The sequence below is a fragment of the Lipomyces doorenjongii genome, assembly GCF_038497915.1.
Source record: "Lipomyces doorenjongii strain NRRL Y-27504 unplaced genomic scaffold V1508scaffold_168, whole genome shotgun sequence".
Taxonomy (NCBI): Eukaryota; Fungi; Ascomycota; class Lipomycetes; order Lipomycetales; family Lipomycetaceae; genus Lipomyces; species Lipomyces doorenjongii.
In genome coordinates, this window is record NW_027118235.1 from 1 (window position 1) to 16,654 (window position 16,654).

Sequence of the window (16,654 nt, forward strand, 5' to 3'; positions counted from 1 at the left end):
ATACGGTTTCGTTTGCGAGAGCTTATGCTAACCAAACACTGATATAGGGAAAGATTAACTTTGAGGCCAAGAAGCGAGGAGACAGCATTTGGGAGAAATAGATGGAATAACATATTAATCGGTATATTCGAGATTTCGGTGTTGGAATTGTCACAGTTTACGTAATTAATAATTACACGAATGCTATCGGAATAAATACAAATACATGTACATTTGCCGAGACATACGAATGAAATATCAGCGCAGGGTTTTGCGGATATTATCGACCATCGACGAAAAAATATAGATCGCATAGCGGCACTGTCTCGTCGTTTTGTTGCCTTTCTATGACAGGGTAATCAGTCTACCAGATATCTGAGATGCTTATACATTGTAACTGCCGATATAGTCCTTGATTCATTGAAGTTACACGCTGATTTTACTGGCAACCGCGCTACGAACTGCAAGGCAACCCTGCAAATATTAACGCACGGTACATAGAAATTCCGCCCAAAGACAAAGACCTTACAGTACATATGACCAAATGCACTGAGCCTACCGCACACTACGACCAGTTGGACACTATATCCACCGCACGCTTCGAATTCTCAACGTCAGCTTCACTTTTTCGTTCCGCATCAACATCAATCATATTTTCCCTATCCTTGGCGCCTAGTATCATTGCTGTCATCTTCTCAATGTAGACTTCTCGCTCAGAGATCTTGACGTCAATCCCCGATGTGCCAGAGCTGTGCCTGACCATGAGAGCAGAGCTAGACTCCAGTCGCAGTAAAGTGCCAAACTTCCGCTGTATCTCGGCAGCTTGTGATACCAGAAACCTCACTGTCTCGTCCATGGGTGCAATGCCACTTGTATTTTGCAAGAATGATAACGTAGCTTGGTACTTTTTTAAGAGAGAGATAAGCTGTCTATTATGTCGCGTCTGTTCAAGTAGTTTCTCGTTAACGTGATATGATGCTTGTAATGTTTTCCGCAAATTTAGTAGGCGAATGTCTATATTCTCATGCGACACTGAATAGTCTATATTCTGTCCCAATTACGTTAATCAGTAAATTACAGTTGCTAAATGAAAAGCAGTAGATATCGTACCCTGTGGTGTGATAGCCGCATCCACCCGTCGGCAACATCATCTGGGACAGCTAGTACATTTCTAAGGACATATAATTCGAATCTGCAGCGATCGATTAGTAATAATCCAATGCATCCTCTGTACATAAATTACCTGTCGAAATTTCGATCTACTGCTCCTTCCAGTAGCGTTTCCAGCTTAGCAGTTCCAAGTTCAATCTCTTCATCTGGAATATTTGCGCAAGGCGGCTGAGTCTGTAGATATGTCTCAATTGCGGATGTGCATTTATATAAAATATTGTTGACCGCGTTTATGATATCGTCGAGCAGAGCGATTGGAGGGTATTCGAAATGCTCAGTTAGCAATGCCGTTGTAGATGCTGTTGGTTGTGATACAGGTGCCATGATGCTCCTAGCTATTAGCTCTAATCGTGACAACTTCTGGAGGAAACCCGTGGAGATTATGTTAATTCTTGTTATTGAATACTTTGGTACGATAATCACTGCAACCTTTTGTTGACGCGTCTGCTGGACTCGTTTCCACAACAACAGAAACACTAGGGCTACACATTAGGGCTTAGTAGAAGCTCAACCAAAAACGCAGTCACTGCACCAGCCGCACTCCTGCTCCCAGCTTGAAATTGAAAGAGGTCCAGAACAATTGATAGACAAAGCCATCGAGACTTGGAGCTATTCGGCTACTAACCATCATCACATTGGACTGAGCAGTACGAGCTTCTGTCGACGAAGTCCAAATATATTTCATTTTATATTTTAACTATTAATACCTAATCTAGCAACAATGGTATGCAGTTTTTGTTGATAAGCGTGGTCACCTTACTAACTGAGTGTAGTCTGACACCGAGGACGTCGTTGTCGCCGAGGAGATCGAGGTCGAAGTTGCCGCATCCGCACCTGCTGGCGGTTTGACCGTCGAGGAGGCCCTGAAGGGTGTCCTTAAGAAAGCTCTTATCCACGATGGCCTTGCGCGTGGACTTCGTGAGGCCTCTAAGGCTCTTGGCCGGTAAGTCGCAGAATTTGACTAGCATTTGGAGGTATTCTGATTGATTGATAGTCGCGAGGCTCACTTAGCTGTTCTCTGCGACTCTTGCGACGAGGAGTCATATGTTAAGCTCATTGAGGCTCTTTGCGCTGAGCCTGAGGCCAAGATCCCTTTGATCAAGGTTTCTGACTCCAAGAAGTTGGGCGAGTGGGCTGGTTTGTGTAAGTACCGCTTCTTCGGAAATTGGCATGTCACGCATTATCTAATAATGTTTAGGCGTTCTCGACAGAGAGGGAAACGCGCGCAAGGTTGTCGGCTGCTCGTGTGTTGTTGTTAAAGACTGGGGTGAGCAGTCCATCGAGCGTGACTTCTTGTTGCAATACTTCGACAGCAACTAGATTGGTAGTTTTGGAGTTGTTTATAAAAGTTCATGTATTTGTAATGGCACTACAGTATTAATAAACAGTACATAGTCATCTGTGAAAAATTCCATAGCTTCAAAGATATAGGCTATATGTATCTGTTGGCTCTTGGTTAGGGGTAATTGAAATTTCTCTCATTCCAAGGCGTCCCCAAATGCAATTGAAGTATGATAGCAATATTATACATAGTACCCAGTTTGAAACAAATGATTGCTTCATCTATTTATCTGATCGAGGTGCAGTCAAATCCTCCTTGACATCTCCCAGCTTCAACAAACTTCCTTCAACTGAGAACAATTTACCTGATAACTGAAGACTTTCGACAATGAATGTCAACTTTCCTTCTATCTTCTTTCCCTTCTCGTTAACCCAGTATCCTAAACTTTTACTCTCTCCGTCCTCTTCGTCTAGTGCTTCGGCGTCGTCGTTGGCTTCCCCGTTTGCCTCATTATCAGCTGCAGTTCCAAGCTCAGCATCCTCATCCAACACATTCTCAATAAACTTCCACGTGACCGGTATTTTATCACGAGTGATGCTGGCATTAAAAACATCGAAGGTGAGTAAACCGATATGGCTGCGAGACTGAAGATTGATTCTCCCTTGTAATATGTCGCCTCGCTTTGGTCTCCAAACCAAAAGCTTTGCCGAAATCCAGACGAATGAGAACGGCGAATCTCCCGCAATTTTTGCACCATCAGCGTCATCAATAGAGACACCGAGACATGCCAAAACAATTCCCGAAACTGCTGGATAATATGTCATCGTAAGGGGATCCAAATGCTGCGATCGAATGCCTTGAACAGGTGCCAGCGAGTACATCGGAGCTATCGATACATACATAGACGTTTGGACTATGAAGAAACATTGCGATGACGTAGGACTACCCAATGGTGAAGTCGGAACAGGGTTACTCGTTAACGGAAGCTGTGAAAGGACTGTTTGTGCAGCAGATTGCCTGCGTTTGCGTACATGCGGTGAGGACTTCTGCGGTGTACTGGTGGACTCCGACGCAGCCGATTCCTTTCCGGCCGCGGAGTGGCGTTTCCGCTTCTTTGATATTTTATCATTGACTGATGCTTCCGCCATGCTGAAGGTGGAGAATGCGTTGGTAGATCAGTTACCTCGGCACGTAATTGAGGATATCTCCTATATATTGCCTCGAACTCCCACTAGAAATTTTTGTTGAATTTTCGAGGCGCGCAAAAAATAGTGGAAGTGCGGCGGTGAACGTTTGGGAGTTTCCTGTGCCGGGTAACTGAAATTGCTCGGACCTCGGAAAAAATTCTGGCACTTGCTGCCTACTGAAGCAATAGAATGCTCAAATCGCCATTGTTAGCAAGCTCAGCTGTATCGCAAATTTACCTAGCAGTTAGTGATATACGTAGCTGTCATGTCGGATGAAGTATGTTTGTGTTTTGCAGTTTGAACCTCAAGATCTTGATATTAACTACAGGTGCAGATTGTATGGCAGATCATCAATCAGGAGTTCTGCTCCTACAAAATTAAGTATGATAAGCTGGCTTGGCATAATATGAAATATCGACTGGCTAATATTGACTATTTATGTCTGTAGGACTTTAAAGGATCAGACATTCTGTAGAAATGAGTATAACGTGAGTTGATCGATGGTGTAGATGCAAATGATTGAGCTGACATTTATTATAGGTCACTGGATTTTGTTCACGGCAGTCGTGTCCCCTCGCAAATTCACGTTATGCTACGATTAGATCAGTTAATGGCCGGATATATTTGTATATGAAGACAGTCGAAAGAGCACATACACCTCTGAAGCTGTGGGAGCGAGTAAAATTGTCCCAACAGTATAGCAAGGCGCTAGAACAGATAGAAGAGCGACTGATCTATTGGCCGAACTTCTTGATACACAAGTGCAAGCAGCGACTTACGCGATTGACTCAGATTGCGATTACTGCAAGACGACTGGCACTAAAGAGTCGTGACGAGGAAAGGCGATTAGTGGGTGTAAAGTCGAAGGTGACTCGACGAGAGAGCACACGGGAGAGGAAGGCGCTTGCAGCTGCCAAAGTCGAAAAGGCCATTGAGAAAGAGTTGCTGGAGCGATTGAAAAGCGGCGCTTACGGCGAGAAACCGCTAAACGTCGACGAGAAGGTGTGGCAAACCATTATGAACAATATGAGGAATGCAAATGAAAGCGTTGAGGATGCTGATGAAGACGAGGAAGAAGAGAGAGTGCAGGAAGAGGAGGAGGAAAGCGATGCCGAAGTTGAATATGTTGAGGATGACGATGATGACGAGCTAGTTGAGCTGGAGGATATTGAGAGTTGGCTTGGGGCGGATGTTGGAACTGACGAGGAACTGAACGGATCTGAGTCTGATGAAATTGAGGACAATGAGGAGGAAGAGGAAGGGGAGCAGGAAGTAGGGCAGAATAGCCCAAAGTCTCCAAAGCGAAAGCGCCGCGAGATTGCAGAAAGCGGTAGAAAGCGTATGTTTCAAACTCTTTTGGGTCGGCCTTTGCAATTGCTGACTATAAGAATAGGCACTCCTCGTGTTGAGGTCGAGTACGAAGAAGAAGACGAACGCTTAAGGGCATCGGATACGCAAGCAGCATGGTAGGCGAGGGTCAATTGGTTACGGTACATAAAAGTGCGTTAGTTTTCATTACGTTTTGGTAGGCTCTCGGTATATACAAGTATTGCATTGTTGTCAAATTTGTGAGATACGTATTCCAGATATTATTCGTTATTTAGTGCATTAATCGAAGGTTCTTTAATGTCATGATCTCCTGTCTGATTTGTGTCGGGGCCCTTCATAGTGACCCTTCGTCCATAGAATTATATATCTTAGCCTATGTATGGACTATTACAGTACCTATATATTACGTCACAATTGGAATCGAACACCAGCCCTATTCCCAATACAATGGTGACTATTTATTGTAGTCTGAGCCTTCCCGGGATATATGCGTTAGCCGACTGCAAAGCGCGTAGGGCTGATGGTGATGTAGGTTTTGTGAACTCAGGGATAGGGAAGCATCTCACGAGAACCATGCAACCCCAACACGCGTACCCCTGAGTACAAACTGCCCGTCAAGAATAGATTTGAGCCCAACCGAAGGTGCGATCGACAGGTGGCCCGAATCCTTTAGATCCCATTACAGCATAGAGACAACCGACTCCTGCAGACAGTCTGAGGTCCGGGCCTTGTCAAAGGATCAACTCGCAAAGTCTGACTCTAGACTGATGTCGTTGTTTCCTCCTGCATTCTCAGTGAAGCAGAGCAGACGGTCGTCCAAGTACGTCGATTCCGTCGCTGTGTCACCGAAGACCTCCGTGCCGTCACTCCAACCGCCTCTACAAACCAGTACAGTCGGTGGCTCTTCATACTCTTCGTTGTCCTCCGCAGATATTCCAGCAGAGGATTCACCTGAGTCTCGAAACGTGACGGACGATGAGGCAGACAGTCGGCGATATAGAGTTCTGCAGTGGAGAAATGGTATTCATGGAAACAAAGCACGACGGCGGCGTTCTAGACACCATAAATACCCACCGACGCTCAACAATGTGAAGGTCCTTGATGGCGTCAAGGACGGTTATAATTTGGGATTTCGAAAGAAATGTGTGGAGTCATTCTTGATAGTAAGCCTGTTAGCTTTAGCTATTCAACACAATTGGACCGTAGTTTCAGAAAATGCGAAGTTTATTGGAATTTGTGCATCGATTTTAGTTACAGTTCTAGTTCTACGGCAGGATTATTGGACAATGCCCTCAGTTCTATACGTCTACTTGTTTCCTATAATTTTGACGCTGACGGACTATCCTCAACATCTACGTTTGAACCTTCTACTAGCAGTGTCAGCGCTCCCTCTTCCGACTGAAATATTGTCGAACTTGACTTTGGCAGTTTCTCCGCAAACTGCAGGAATTTACTACCTATACTCAAGCGTGACAGAGATCTTATGCACGCTTACGACCACTTCACTTTCGCCTGCAGAGAATTCCCTTGCAGGAACGTTACTGGTTAATCTCCTGCTGAACTCTCAGCAAATGGACATGATATTTCTTAGGGCCCTTCTTTTCGGGTCTCTCTTTAGCTTGTGGCCTGCGACACCATTGGTTTTTAAGATAATGCAACTGACAAGACTGCCGAGACATCGCCGGCCTGAAAACTCGACCACAAGGAAGGTGAAATATGCCTATGGTGTCTATGCCATATTTGTTGCCAATATGCTAGTTTTTGTGAGATGGCACCTTCAATCTTCGCTAGGTCGAGATCCTTTTGCATTTATGATTAAGTATGTAAATTTATGGCGCTAGGTATCAACCTCGACTAATATACCGCAGCTATTTGTTTTTGTCGGAAGAGTCTCACAGACGATTAGGAATGCTGGGATATTGGGTCACTTGGCTAGCTATAGGTATTCCATGGATTCAAAAGTCATCTGATGCATGGACATTAGATATAAGGCGCAAAATATGGCACGGATTGGTAGTTGGAATGTTCTTGGTTAGTGGAGTTGGTTGGGATGCTACATTCACGTCCCTGTCGATGGCGGTCGCGTTGACATTGTTCCTTTTTTCGGAGTTTTTACGTGCAACCACAGTTCCCCCACTGGGAGTGCATATTCACAACGCACTTAAAAAATACACTGATGAAAGAGATACGTGTGGTCCAATTATTGTGTCACATATCTTTTTACTATTGGGAATTTCACTCCCTATATTCTTATCCAGTTCTCCTGCGGGAATTATATGCCTTGGATTTGGAGATTCTTGCGCGTCAATTATCGGCAGAAGGTTTGGGAAACATAGATGGTTCGACTCGGACAAGACATTAGAAGGCACAGCTGGTTTCATTGCAGCGGCATTTACAGGATTAATGATCACGAAGTACGCTTTATCTGGATATGACAACATTTTGGGACCGGATCTCACTGTGCAGTGGGCATTTCTTTCTGCCGCGTCCACCGCGGTACTAGAGGCTACAAGTGGTATGAATGATAACGTTATCGTTCCTGTTTATATGTACGTTATTTTACGATTAGGGACCCGAGGCCAGTTGGCTTAGACATACAGTTTGGGTTTTGGGTCCCGTTGTATACGTCATGTTTTGGATGGGCGGTAGAAAATTCTGGGGTAAGCACTGTGAATTGTATTAAAGATTTCGCGCTCTGCTATAGTGAGCGAAAATTATCAACGATAGCTGACAGTTGGCCGTAATGTTCGCGATATGCGCCGGAGTACAAATGTAGATAGCCCATTATGCAGAGAGTAGACTATTGTATATTATGTTAGTAGGCTCGACTGCATGTGAGTCACATAAAGACTATGTTATTCGAGATGAATTCATTATGTATGTGATAACGTACGGCGAGATGTATAGAACCAGTTAAGATTGTGTGGAAGTGTCTAACTGTTGGTTCATCTACGCGTTTACCCTGAATCCATCATATTCAGCTTTATACCCTAACCTCGAGACGCATGGTTGTCAGTCTCGCACTCAGCCACCTTTTCTCTTCTCATTTGTCTCCGACCTGTCTCTTTGCCCTTTTAAATCAGGACATCCCAGCACTTCCTCATCACAGTTCTAATCAAGCAATCGATATAGAATTCATCTACCGGTATCGTATTAGCTCCAGATTACGCCATTTAATTTAAGAGTAACTTGTCGTATATCACCCGTTTGGTATACAGATCAATACCGCCACATCACTTCCGTCGATCTAACAGTACACTGCCAACTATGTCCGGCAATCTTGACAAGTCTCTTGATGAGATCATTTCACAGAATCCATCCAACCGTCGCAGAAGTCGCGGTGGATTGAGAGGTGCTCGTGGTGCTGCAGGAGGTGGTATTCGCAAGTCGACCTCTAAGGGCACTACTACGCGTGCTACTACGCAGAAAGCCGCTCCTGCGTCATCCACGCCTGTGAACATTGAAAATAATGACAAAATCATCATATCTAATTTGGTACGTTAAACTTATTAACTCTGGGATTGACTCTATGAAAATAGGATGGATGCTAACTGTAAGTACAGCCACTTGATGTTCAAGAATCCGCTATCAAGGTATGTTGAGTCTCGTCGCCTGAGGACGGACCCAGGATGAGGAGCAAACGGACTATCGGAATGGATGAAAATGAGTATCGATCGACACGATCGACAAGTTGGAGCCATATTCAGCACATACGTTTGGAAGTCGGCACGCCTTGCGATCGCCGAGGACTACATGCCTTGAGAATAATTTCCAGGACTTTCCGTTTTACTGTTCAGTTTTGTTTCTTCCATTATATGTTTGTGCGTACCTTGCTACTATGATGGAGGAAGATCATAGCTAGCAAGAAAGACGGCCCAGGCCTCTGTGATAGACTATTGTCAGACCAGACGCCATCCGACCGATGTTCTGTCTGACTACATAGTCTATTTACGTCATTGCTTGTAGGTCTGAAATTTGTCAGATCAGTTTCTTGACTGGTTTGGTGCAATTGAGTCTACCATTCCGATTCAGCTTCTTCCTAGACCTGAATGATAGGTAATAAACTATCCATCATAGACATCTAGACAGCGCGGGTTTGCAAAGTCCATAGTGAATAATGCAGTAGTATTCGGACAAAGATGACAAGACTTAATCGACCACTCATCAGATGGGTAGATAGGATATCTATGGTGATCTACGATTGAAATGGAGAATACGAATTGCGAATTGCCATCATTGATGACGCGGGGGGCGTGTTTGTTCTAGCTATGTGTCAAAGTCATCTATTCTACTGCAATCCCTTCAAAGGAATTCGCCAAAACAGCTGCCTAAGTTCAATGACAGAATATGGACTGGTTCACCAAACAATATTGGTCCACATATTGGGCCAGATTGTATAAGGCAAGAAGCTAAGTCGGGATGGTTGGCTCGATGAAATCAGCATTGTTGCTCTTGGTCGGAGTGGGTTATTAATTCCACAGCCACCTAGCACGATGAATTGAAGCACCTATAATTCTGGAGGGACTCCTCATGTCTCAAGTTATCGGCTGTCTGCATATTTATTCTACGTTTTGCATTGCATTTTGTTTTTGTTAGTTGTGTTGTGTGTAGAGGATTACGGGCAATTTTTGCGAAATGCGTCCGTTTGGGTTAAGGTGTTCGCCTTTTTTGCCCTTGCTTCCGTTTGCGTTTTGCTTTCAATATCTTTGGTAAGAGTTACAGCATTAGGATTTGTGTCTGCGACTCGTACGGACTTCCGCAAACATCTCGAACACAGCAATTATGAGACGCAGCAGAATGATCGGTTTCAACCATTTTCATCCTAACGATATATTCCTCGCCGTCTATCTCCTTCTCCAGCATCCTCTTTTTTTTTCACCTCCTAACTTTCATGTTATGATATTTATCTGTTTATTATTAGGACTACTTTAACCTCGAGATCGGACCCGTGCGACGGTGCATTCTTAACTACAACGCCAAGGGACAGTCGACCGGCGTTGTCACCATGGTTTTTCAGAAGACCGGGGACGCAGCGCGTGCGTGGAAGCGTTTTAATGGAACGCCCATTGACGGGGGAAAAAAGATCATGCATGTAAGTCACTTCCTTTGGGAAAAATGTGTGGACTCGGCTAATTAAGTTAATAGGTTGAGCTAGTCGTTGATCCTAACAAGAAGACCCTCGCGGACAGAATGCAGCCTAGGTGTGACCTTTGATAATTGTCGATTTCGAAGTCTGCGACTAACAGATACATGCAGATCCCAACCTAATGCTGCAGCTACGAAAGCGATGCCGTCTCGAACCCGGAAGGCTACGCGTGGCAGAGGTGGCGTCGTGGCACGAGCAGGCCGAGGAGGCCGCGGTGGCCGAGGTGCCCAAGGCAGGCGACCAAAGAAGACTACTGAGCAGCTTGACGCTGAGATGGCGGATTACTTTGTCCAGGGCGGAACTACCAGCCAGGCTCCACAGAGTGCACCAGTGGCCACTGCCGCCTCTGCGGCGCCTGTCGATATGGGTGACATCCCTATGTAAACCACGTGGATAATAAACGACTTATTTAAGTGGGGATGGGAATTGGTAGATGTGGATTTAAGTGTTTTCGGATTGTATCGATTTTGCAGTTTCATTATGTAACAATAGTTATCAAATAATGCGCTTTGGGAGCGAGTTCGTTTATCGTTTGTTGTTTTAAGCGCGTATCATGAATAATTTAATGTGTTGCGTCATTTTGTGCTTAGTAATAGGGCAAGTATCCAAAATGCCATTGAAAAGTTTAAGGTAATGAATTATATGGTACAAAACATATATATGCTCTGACGCAATGAAACATCTCCTGAGACTACCAACAAACCGAATTTGCAATATTCAAATTGAAATGCGAATCACCCACAAAACCCGTCACCCAACGAATCCGGATTATGTATTGTATACGCGAAGAGCGAGGCGTTAAAAGTGAATGTGAAATAAGGAACCACAATGCAAAAAAATCTAACATGCACAAAACAGTCAATACCAAAAAGATGAATTTCAACCCTTAACTTACTCCGAGTAGAACATGTTGCGTAAAAAACAATGCGGAAATAGGAGCAAACCAACCTATGAAGTAAAGAAGCAAAGAAGCAAAGAAACAAAAAGGCATACAATTAGGATTATGTGACAATTGACTATCAACACGGCGCTCAACTTTTCAAAGTATCCAAGTACTCTTGGACGATGGCTTCGCACTCGTCGCTGACATCCTCTCCCACACGCCACATGCGCAAGCGCACGCCGGTCGGCAGCATCATTCTCGCACGCGCGACCCGTTTCTTCCATATTTCAAGTTTCTTGTCTAGGGGGTAGCCGTCGCGGTTGCTGCGGTCCCCAATGCCGATACACGCGCGGTATGCATAGGACATGGCGTCGGACGCTCGAAGACCTTTCCCTTCCACAGCGGCGTTGCGTACGATGTTGGCTGGACGTGGTGGAAGTGGCGGTTTTTTGTCGAGATGATCGCCGGAAAAGGAGACATCTTTCTTTGGCGAGGATATTGTGGCGGCGGTATCAGAAATACTATTGTAGTTGGACATTGAGCCAGAGAGCAAGTATTTGCCGTTGACATTACCACCACCGTTGGCAATATTCGCTGTCAAGATGTGCTTAGGTGGTGGCTCTTTCATTAGCATTTGCTTCTGCTGTAATTTGGTGGACAGATAACTCGACCCTTCTGGCGATCCGCCGCTCTCGTCGAATGTAGATGAGAATGCCGCCAGACGCGCCGCTAATGGCGAAACAGTCGATGCTGCAGAAGACGAAAGAAGGTCGAAATCCGCACCAGGTCGAGAAGGCGCTGGTGCAGCGACGGGGCCAATGGGCTGCGACTTCAAGTTACTCGGCTTCTCCGGGACTTTTGGAACTTTGTGAGACATGTGCTCAGTCTCAGGCGATGAACTTGCCGGCGTTGAGATCCACTCCGTACTAGTTGGCTCCGGAGCCTCAGTGGTAATCTTGTTCGTGCGGAGCTTCTGCGGCTTGGGCATCAATGGTGGAGGCGAATGCGGACGATGGTAGTACTTGGTGTCAACCTGATTTGCCGTGCAACAACACCAACCCGAATTGTCGGCCAACAGACCATCAATCTCGTCCGGTCTGGGAACAGAACTCATGAAAAATCCGTTTAATTCTGAGAATGTGCAGGAGTCGTCTTCATCCGAGCAGCTCGTGGTGACGTCGCGGATGTAAATAGCAAGAACTTGGTCTGGGAACTCGCACGCTAGGTTCACGTAAGCCTCGAGATCCATCTCACCGGAGTCACCGACAAGGATGAATTTACGATAGGGGAAGTCGACAAGAATCGACTCCAGATTGAATCGCTTGCGTTCAACAGCTGGCTCTAGTAAGCCGTACAGGAAACCATTGTAATGCTTCAAGTGAACAGATCCCGTTGGCAGGCCAGCCTTGCGCAGGAACTTGGCGATTGAAGGATACAGTTGCCATGGCGAATTTGATACATAATGAATCGGAACTCCTACTTTGCTCAATCTTTGGTACCAGTCACCAACTCCCTTAATCTCTAACTCGGCGTAATCCTTGACGAAGACATTCTTGAAAATACCCTTCTTGGCCCCTGATTTGTATATTAGCCACATCCTTGCATCGTAATATAATCTCAGTCACACTTACCAGTAATGCCAGTATGTTTGACAGTATCATCAATATCACTGATCAAACTGACACCAAACTGCTCAATAATGTTGACTTCATCAACTGCAATCAAATCCTCGCCGCACTCAACGCATGAAATAGCCGGTTCATAAGCTAATCGCAATCGAACGCCGAAATGGCCGCTATCGGTAGTAATAACGCTATAAGTACTATACTCCTCTGTCTCAGTCGAGCCAACGTGGATGGTAACAGCCTCCTGCGCTATCGGACGCGAGATGAATGGAGCGATACGCTCTTGAAGAGACCTTTCGGGATTATATATCGACGCGAAGGAGATCAATTTCGGGCGCGGTGGAAGCGGAGGGGGAGCGTTCTGCTGATCTTTGGCGCTACCACTTGCTTTGAGAGAGCCTGGCGCAGGCTGAGTTCCACCGCTCATGGAGAAAACACGATGTAGGTTAAGACCAGAGCCACTACGGCTGTAATTAGGGAAGTAAGAGGTCATGCTATTGGCCGTTGGCGATGACGCAAGAGGCGCATTATCAGAATTTGCAGCAACGACCTCACTGTTATGTCCTGCGATTGAAACTGATGAGCCATTGAATCTGGTGGCGTAGAACGACTGTTGGTGACGAATATTGGTGGTGAGACCATTGAGTGTAGGCTTGGGTGTAGTTGAGGTGAATGATCTCGCCGGAGAATTGCGTCGTTCGACGACAAATGTTTGCTGATTATCCACAACTTCGTCATCATCACTCTCAGAGTAATAGTCCGATTCTGACTCTGAATCCATATTTGTGAGATATCTGTTGTTCTTGCTAGATTGAGCGGTCAATAGAGGTTGCCGCTCACCGACGAGGGTTGGCTGGACGAAATTACGATTGTTGATAACAGCACCAGAGCCATCGTCTGGCAGGACGCCTATACGACGAGCCTGCTGTGCAGCCGAGGAGTACGTGTCACGTCGGGGAGAAGCACCGCGACCAAACGAGTTTGGAGTCGTACCGAATGCAGTGTAGCTATTGTATCCTGGCGAACTAGGAGAGTATGATATTTCAGAGTTACGAGTATCTGATCGGAAAAGAGTTCGACTTGGCGATCGCCCAGGGATGTTCATGGCCACGGCTGACGACGCAGGAGAGTCAGACCGAAGTCGGGCGTTATTGTAGCCGACTGATGAGCCTCGTCGGGAGGGAGAAGGTGATGTTCTTCCTGATGAGAGTACAGAGCTGACACTAATGGCCGACGCATTTTTGAGTACGCTGTCTGCAGAACCCCTACCAGCAGAGCCAACGAACGTCGAGCTCTGCGCTTGTTCACTGCCTTCCGACCCATCTGCAGGAGCAGGAACACCAACTAATTGACGAACCACGCTTGTGAAGAGTCTATTTTTACGGTTGGGAATGCCCGGCGCAAAGACCCAACCTCTAATATCGACCTCGACCAAGCCCGATTCGAGTCGACGTGCGTAGGACGGAAACATAACCAACTTCTCACCATCTTTGTCGTTCAGTAGTTTCGCTTTCGACGACGATGTCGATTCCATGTCCAGATTTGATGCAGTACTCGACGCGGCGCCATGCGAGGACGCTGACGGATCAAAGCTTTGCGTTGTTTGCTGTGCTCGGGCGAAAGAAGTGAACGAAGTCGAAGAAAGCAGACGGTAGAACTTGGCCGGATTGGTGCTACTTGTACTGTTCCGTCGCCGCTGGTCTCGAAGCTCTTTCTGTCGTTGCTTGAGGAGCTGTTGCCGCTGCTGATTGAGCAGCTTCTGATATTGATCAAACTGCTCTTTCTTCTGCTGCAAGTAGCGAGCAACCTTCTCGCGCTTGGAAGGTGGCGGGTCTATAGGAATGACGGCTTGCAAGCCACGCGGCGGTGCCGGTGACAGACAGGACATCGTGTTCTGGGGAAGACAGGATGAGAGACGAGGAGGTGGAGTAACCGGATGATTTTGTTGAGTGTTGTTAGGTTGCCCCGGAACCGCGATCAACGATCAACCGATAACCTGCGAGGTTAGGGCAAGTTGATGTCCACAAGCCCGTCGCAGTCTAGACCTGCGCACTCTATTATTACAGTTGTACCACTTTATTGACAGGTCGACCCTGTATCAGCCTAGCGCATCAGTTTTCAAAACCTTAACAAACATACAAGATTAGCGGGTCTGCAATATTTCTCGATCAGAACAGTTTGCCGTTGCCTTATTACGTATGGTTAAACTACAGGCTGGATGCAACAATAATAATATGTTTGCCCTGTCGAACATAGATTAAGGTTGAGTCAGATGGCACGTGCGCCGCCTGGGGACCTCGTAACGAACGAACGCCTGATGCCGACTTTAGCCGCATCATTTTCCTTTTAAACTACACGAACAAATGGCAAGCAAGAGTCCACGCAGCGAACTCGATTCAGCATAAAATTACCAGCCACGCAGTAGTCGGCGTAGGCATTGTCTTCCCTTGCTTAGCGACTTATACCAGGTTTATGATACTGTCTGGGCGCGATATTGTATGTTGCATGATGACGAGCGAATGTGGCTTTTCAGAGCCACCTGATTTTGCAAAGCCAGCAGCCCCAACGCCTTACACTCAGGCCACTGAGCCCGAGTGTCATCGATCCACCTAAGTACATGTCATCCTGGAAGCTGGTCATACGATTGTTAGAGAATAGTGTGAATTGACGTAATGAATAAATCTGATTTCCAGCGAGCAAAATATGCACCTATCCTACACCAAGTGAGCAGGGCAATTAAAAATAGTTGATTCTGCAGCACTGGAGCACTAATAATCACGATTGTCGCCAGCTCAAGGTCAATATCGAGCCATGAAGGGATAGAGTTTAAGAACCAAAGACGAGAGAGATCCATATCCTCGCCATTGTCAAGATTGTCGCAGCCGCCTCAGTAATGTTGTTTATATATTTCTCTTTTGTATTTTGTGTTGCAATAATGTCGCATTTTATATTTCGCTTGCTTGTCTCATTAAATTGTTGTTTACTGTTATTTCTTTCTTATTTGCATTGTGAGTTGCATTTATCGCTGCATATCTTATGCCAACAAATTATTAGTGAAGGCTAATGTTTAACGGAAAACCCAAACCCTCTGCTTTCGGCTGATTATGGGTAGCGTTGTTCATAACATAAGCGAGTGTGCCATACCACCTAAAAACACCACCGAAAATGATGGATATCACCAACCACATTGATAAAAATTTATTAAATAAGCAAAAAAAAATATGACAGTTTCTTAATTCTTTTTACACGTTCGAGTATTATGACCAGTTTCGCCGCAATTGCCACATCATCTTATGCTTCGTTTCCTTCTCACCCAATTGATCGTTCTTCCCCCTTGTTTCATGCTGTGTCTGCTTATCGACACCTATTCTCTGTATGAGATCAAGACCTTCCTGTACTGTAAGTGTACCTCCGTGCTGTAAACGCTTTCGAGGGCGACGATGACGTCGAGTTGCTGCCTGATTCGCCTCCTGTAGTGCTTGTACCTTAGCTTGGAGAAGCACCGACGAATGCATCATCATCTCGGCACCTTCTGATAAACTGATCGAGCGCCTGATTGATTGGAGTTGGTGAACTATTCTGGTGCCTTGTTCGGTCTTTTATTAGACCTGTTTGCGCCTGTAGATCGGCTGTTGTATGTGGTGTTTTCGGAGACCTTGGGGTGTCCTGGATCGGTTCGGGTGTAGCAGGTCTTAGCACCAGATCCAGATTAGCTCGCACATTATCAGGGTTAAAAGGGATAAGCCCTGCACCTCGAAAGCCTCCTTGAATGTTTTTCTCTGTCATGGTGGTCCGATAGTCTTCCCGAAATGCAGGGAGAAACTCGAGTTTGGTAACGTGACTGATATGCACTTTCATTAGATACCCGATTTGTCGTCCGTACGCCTTCTTCAATGGCCCAAAGCACCCAACATCAAGTGGTTGTAGGATATGGGATGAATGCGGAGGCATACAGAGCGTAACTATGTTATTGTCTTTACAGTATTGATCGAATTGAGCCGAAATATGGCTTTCATGGCCATCGAGAACGAGGAGACGATGAGTCCCAGTCGT

The 16,654-nt window shown here is 45.9% G+C and overlaps 7 protein-coding genes across 7 annotated transcripts; 4 read left to right on the top strand and 3 right to left on the bottom strand.

The window, feature by feature from the left end:
- Positions 1 to 211: 211 nt before the first annotated feature.
- Positions 212 to 1,573, bottom strand: V1508DRAFT_378158 (Mis12 protein-domain-containing protein). Its single transcript, XM_066937620.1, has 3 exons — positions 1,223 to 1,573; positions 1,090 to 1,171; positions 212 to 1,027 (listed from the first exon to the last, which is right to left on the bottom strand). The coding sequence occupies exons 1-3, from the start codon at positions 1,471 to 1,473 to the stop codon at positions 545 to 547; spliced, it is 816 nt and encodes a 271-aa protein (XP_066792157.1). The 5' UTR covers positions 1,474 to 1,573; the 3' UTR covers positions 212 to 544.
- Positions 1,574 to 1,730: 157 nt separating this feature from the next.
- On the top strand, positions 1,731 to 2,689 carry V1508DRAFT_428626 (40S ribosomal protein eS12). The gene is made up of 4 exons (XM_066941822.1): positions 1,731 to 1,873; positions 1,923 to 2,092; positions 2,144 to 2,292; positions 2,348 to 2,689. The coding sequence occupies exons 1-4, from the start codon at positions 1,871 to 1,873 to the stop codon at positions 2,467 to 2,469; spliced, it is 444 nt and encodes a 147-aa protein (XP_066792158.1). The 5' UTR covers positions 1,731 to 1,870; the 3' UTR covers positions 2,470 to 2,689.
- On the bottom strand, positions 2,503 to 3,661 carry V1508DRAFT_393863 (uncharacterized protein). Its single transcript, XM_066937980.1, has one exon. The coding sequence runs from the start codon at positions 3,577 to 3,579 to the stop codon at positions 2,713 to 2,715; it is 867 nt and encodes a 288-aa protein (XP_066792159.1). The 5' UTR covers positions 3,580 to 3,661; the 3' UTR covers positions 2,503 to 2,712.
- Positions 3,662 to 3,801: 140 nt separating this feature from the next.
- Positions 3,802 to 5,088, top strand: V1508DRAFT_458615 (ribosomal L28e protein family-domain-containing protein; the record flags this gene model as incomplete). Its single annotated transcript, XM_066942726.1, has 5 exons — positions 3,802 to 3,895; positions 3,953 to 3,999; positions 4,067 to 4,106; positions 4,159 to 4,957; positions 5,012 to 5,088. Exons 1-5 carry the CDS (start codon positions 3,884 to 3,886, stop codon positions 5,086 to 5,088), a joined length of 975 nt encoding a protein of 324 aa, XP_066792160.1. The 5' UTR covers positions 3,802 to 3,883.
- A 463-nt stretch (positions 5,089 to 5,551) lies between these two features.
- V1508DRAFT_75444 (uncharacterized protein) lies at positions 5,552 to 7,891 on the top strand. Its single transcript, XM_066943040.1, has 2 exons — positions 5,552 to 6,766; positions 6,816 to 7,891. Exons 1-2 carry the CDS (start codon positions 5,715 to 5,717, stop codon positions 7,537 to 7,539), a joined length of 1,776 nt encoding a protein of 591 aa, XP_066792161.1. The 5' UTR covers positions 5,552 to 5,714; the 3' UTR covers positions 7,540 to 7,891.
- A 34-nt stretch (positions 7,892 to 7,925) lies between these two features.
- On the top strand, positions 7,926 to 10,742 carry V1508DRAFT_428635 (uncharacterized protein). The gene is made up of 5 exons (XM_066941823.1): positions 7,926 to 8,442; positions 8,511 to 8,540; positions 9,869 to 10,039; positions 10,093 to 10,148; positions 10,204 to 10,742. Exons 1-5 carry the CDS (start codon positions 8,215 to 8,217, stop codon positions 10,475 to 10,477), a joined length of 759 nt encoding a protein of 252 aa, XP_066792162.1. The 5' UTR covers positions 7,926 to 8,214; the 3' UTR covers positions 10,478 to 10,742.
- V1508DRAFT_442876 (uncharacterized protein) lies at positions 10,679 to 14,812 on the bottom strand. The gene is made up of 4 exons (XM_066942364.1): positions 14,741 to 14,812; positions 12,608 to 14,675; positions 10,989 to 12,551; positions 10,679 to 10,933 (listed from the first exon to the last, which is right to left on the bottom strand). Exons 2-3 carry the CDS (start codon positions 14,487 to 14,489, stop codon positions 11,125 to 11,127), a joined length of 3,309 nt encoding a protein of 1,102 aa, XP_066792163.1. The 5' UTR covers positions 14,490 to 14,675; positions 14,741 to 14,812; the 3' UTR covers positions 10,679 to 10,933; positions 10,989 to 11,124.
- Between the last annotated feature and the right edge of the window lie 1,842 nt (positions 14,813 to 16,654).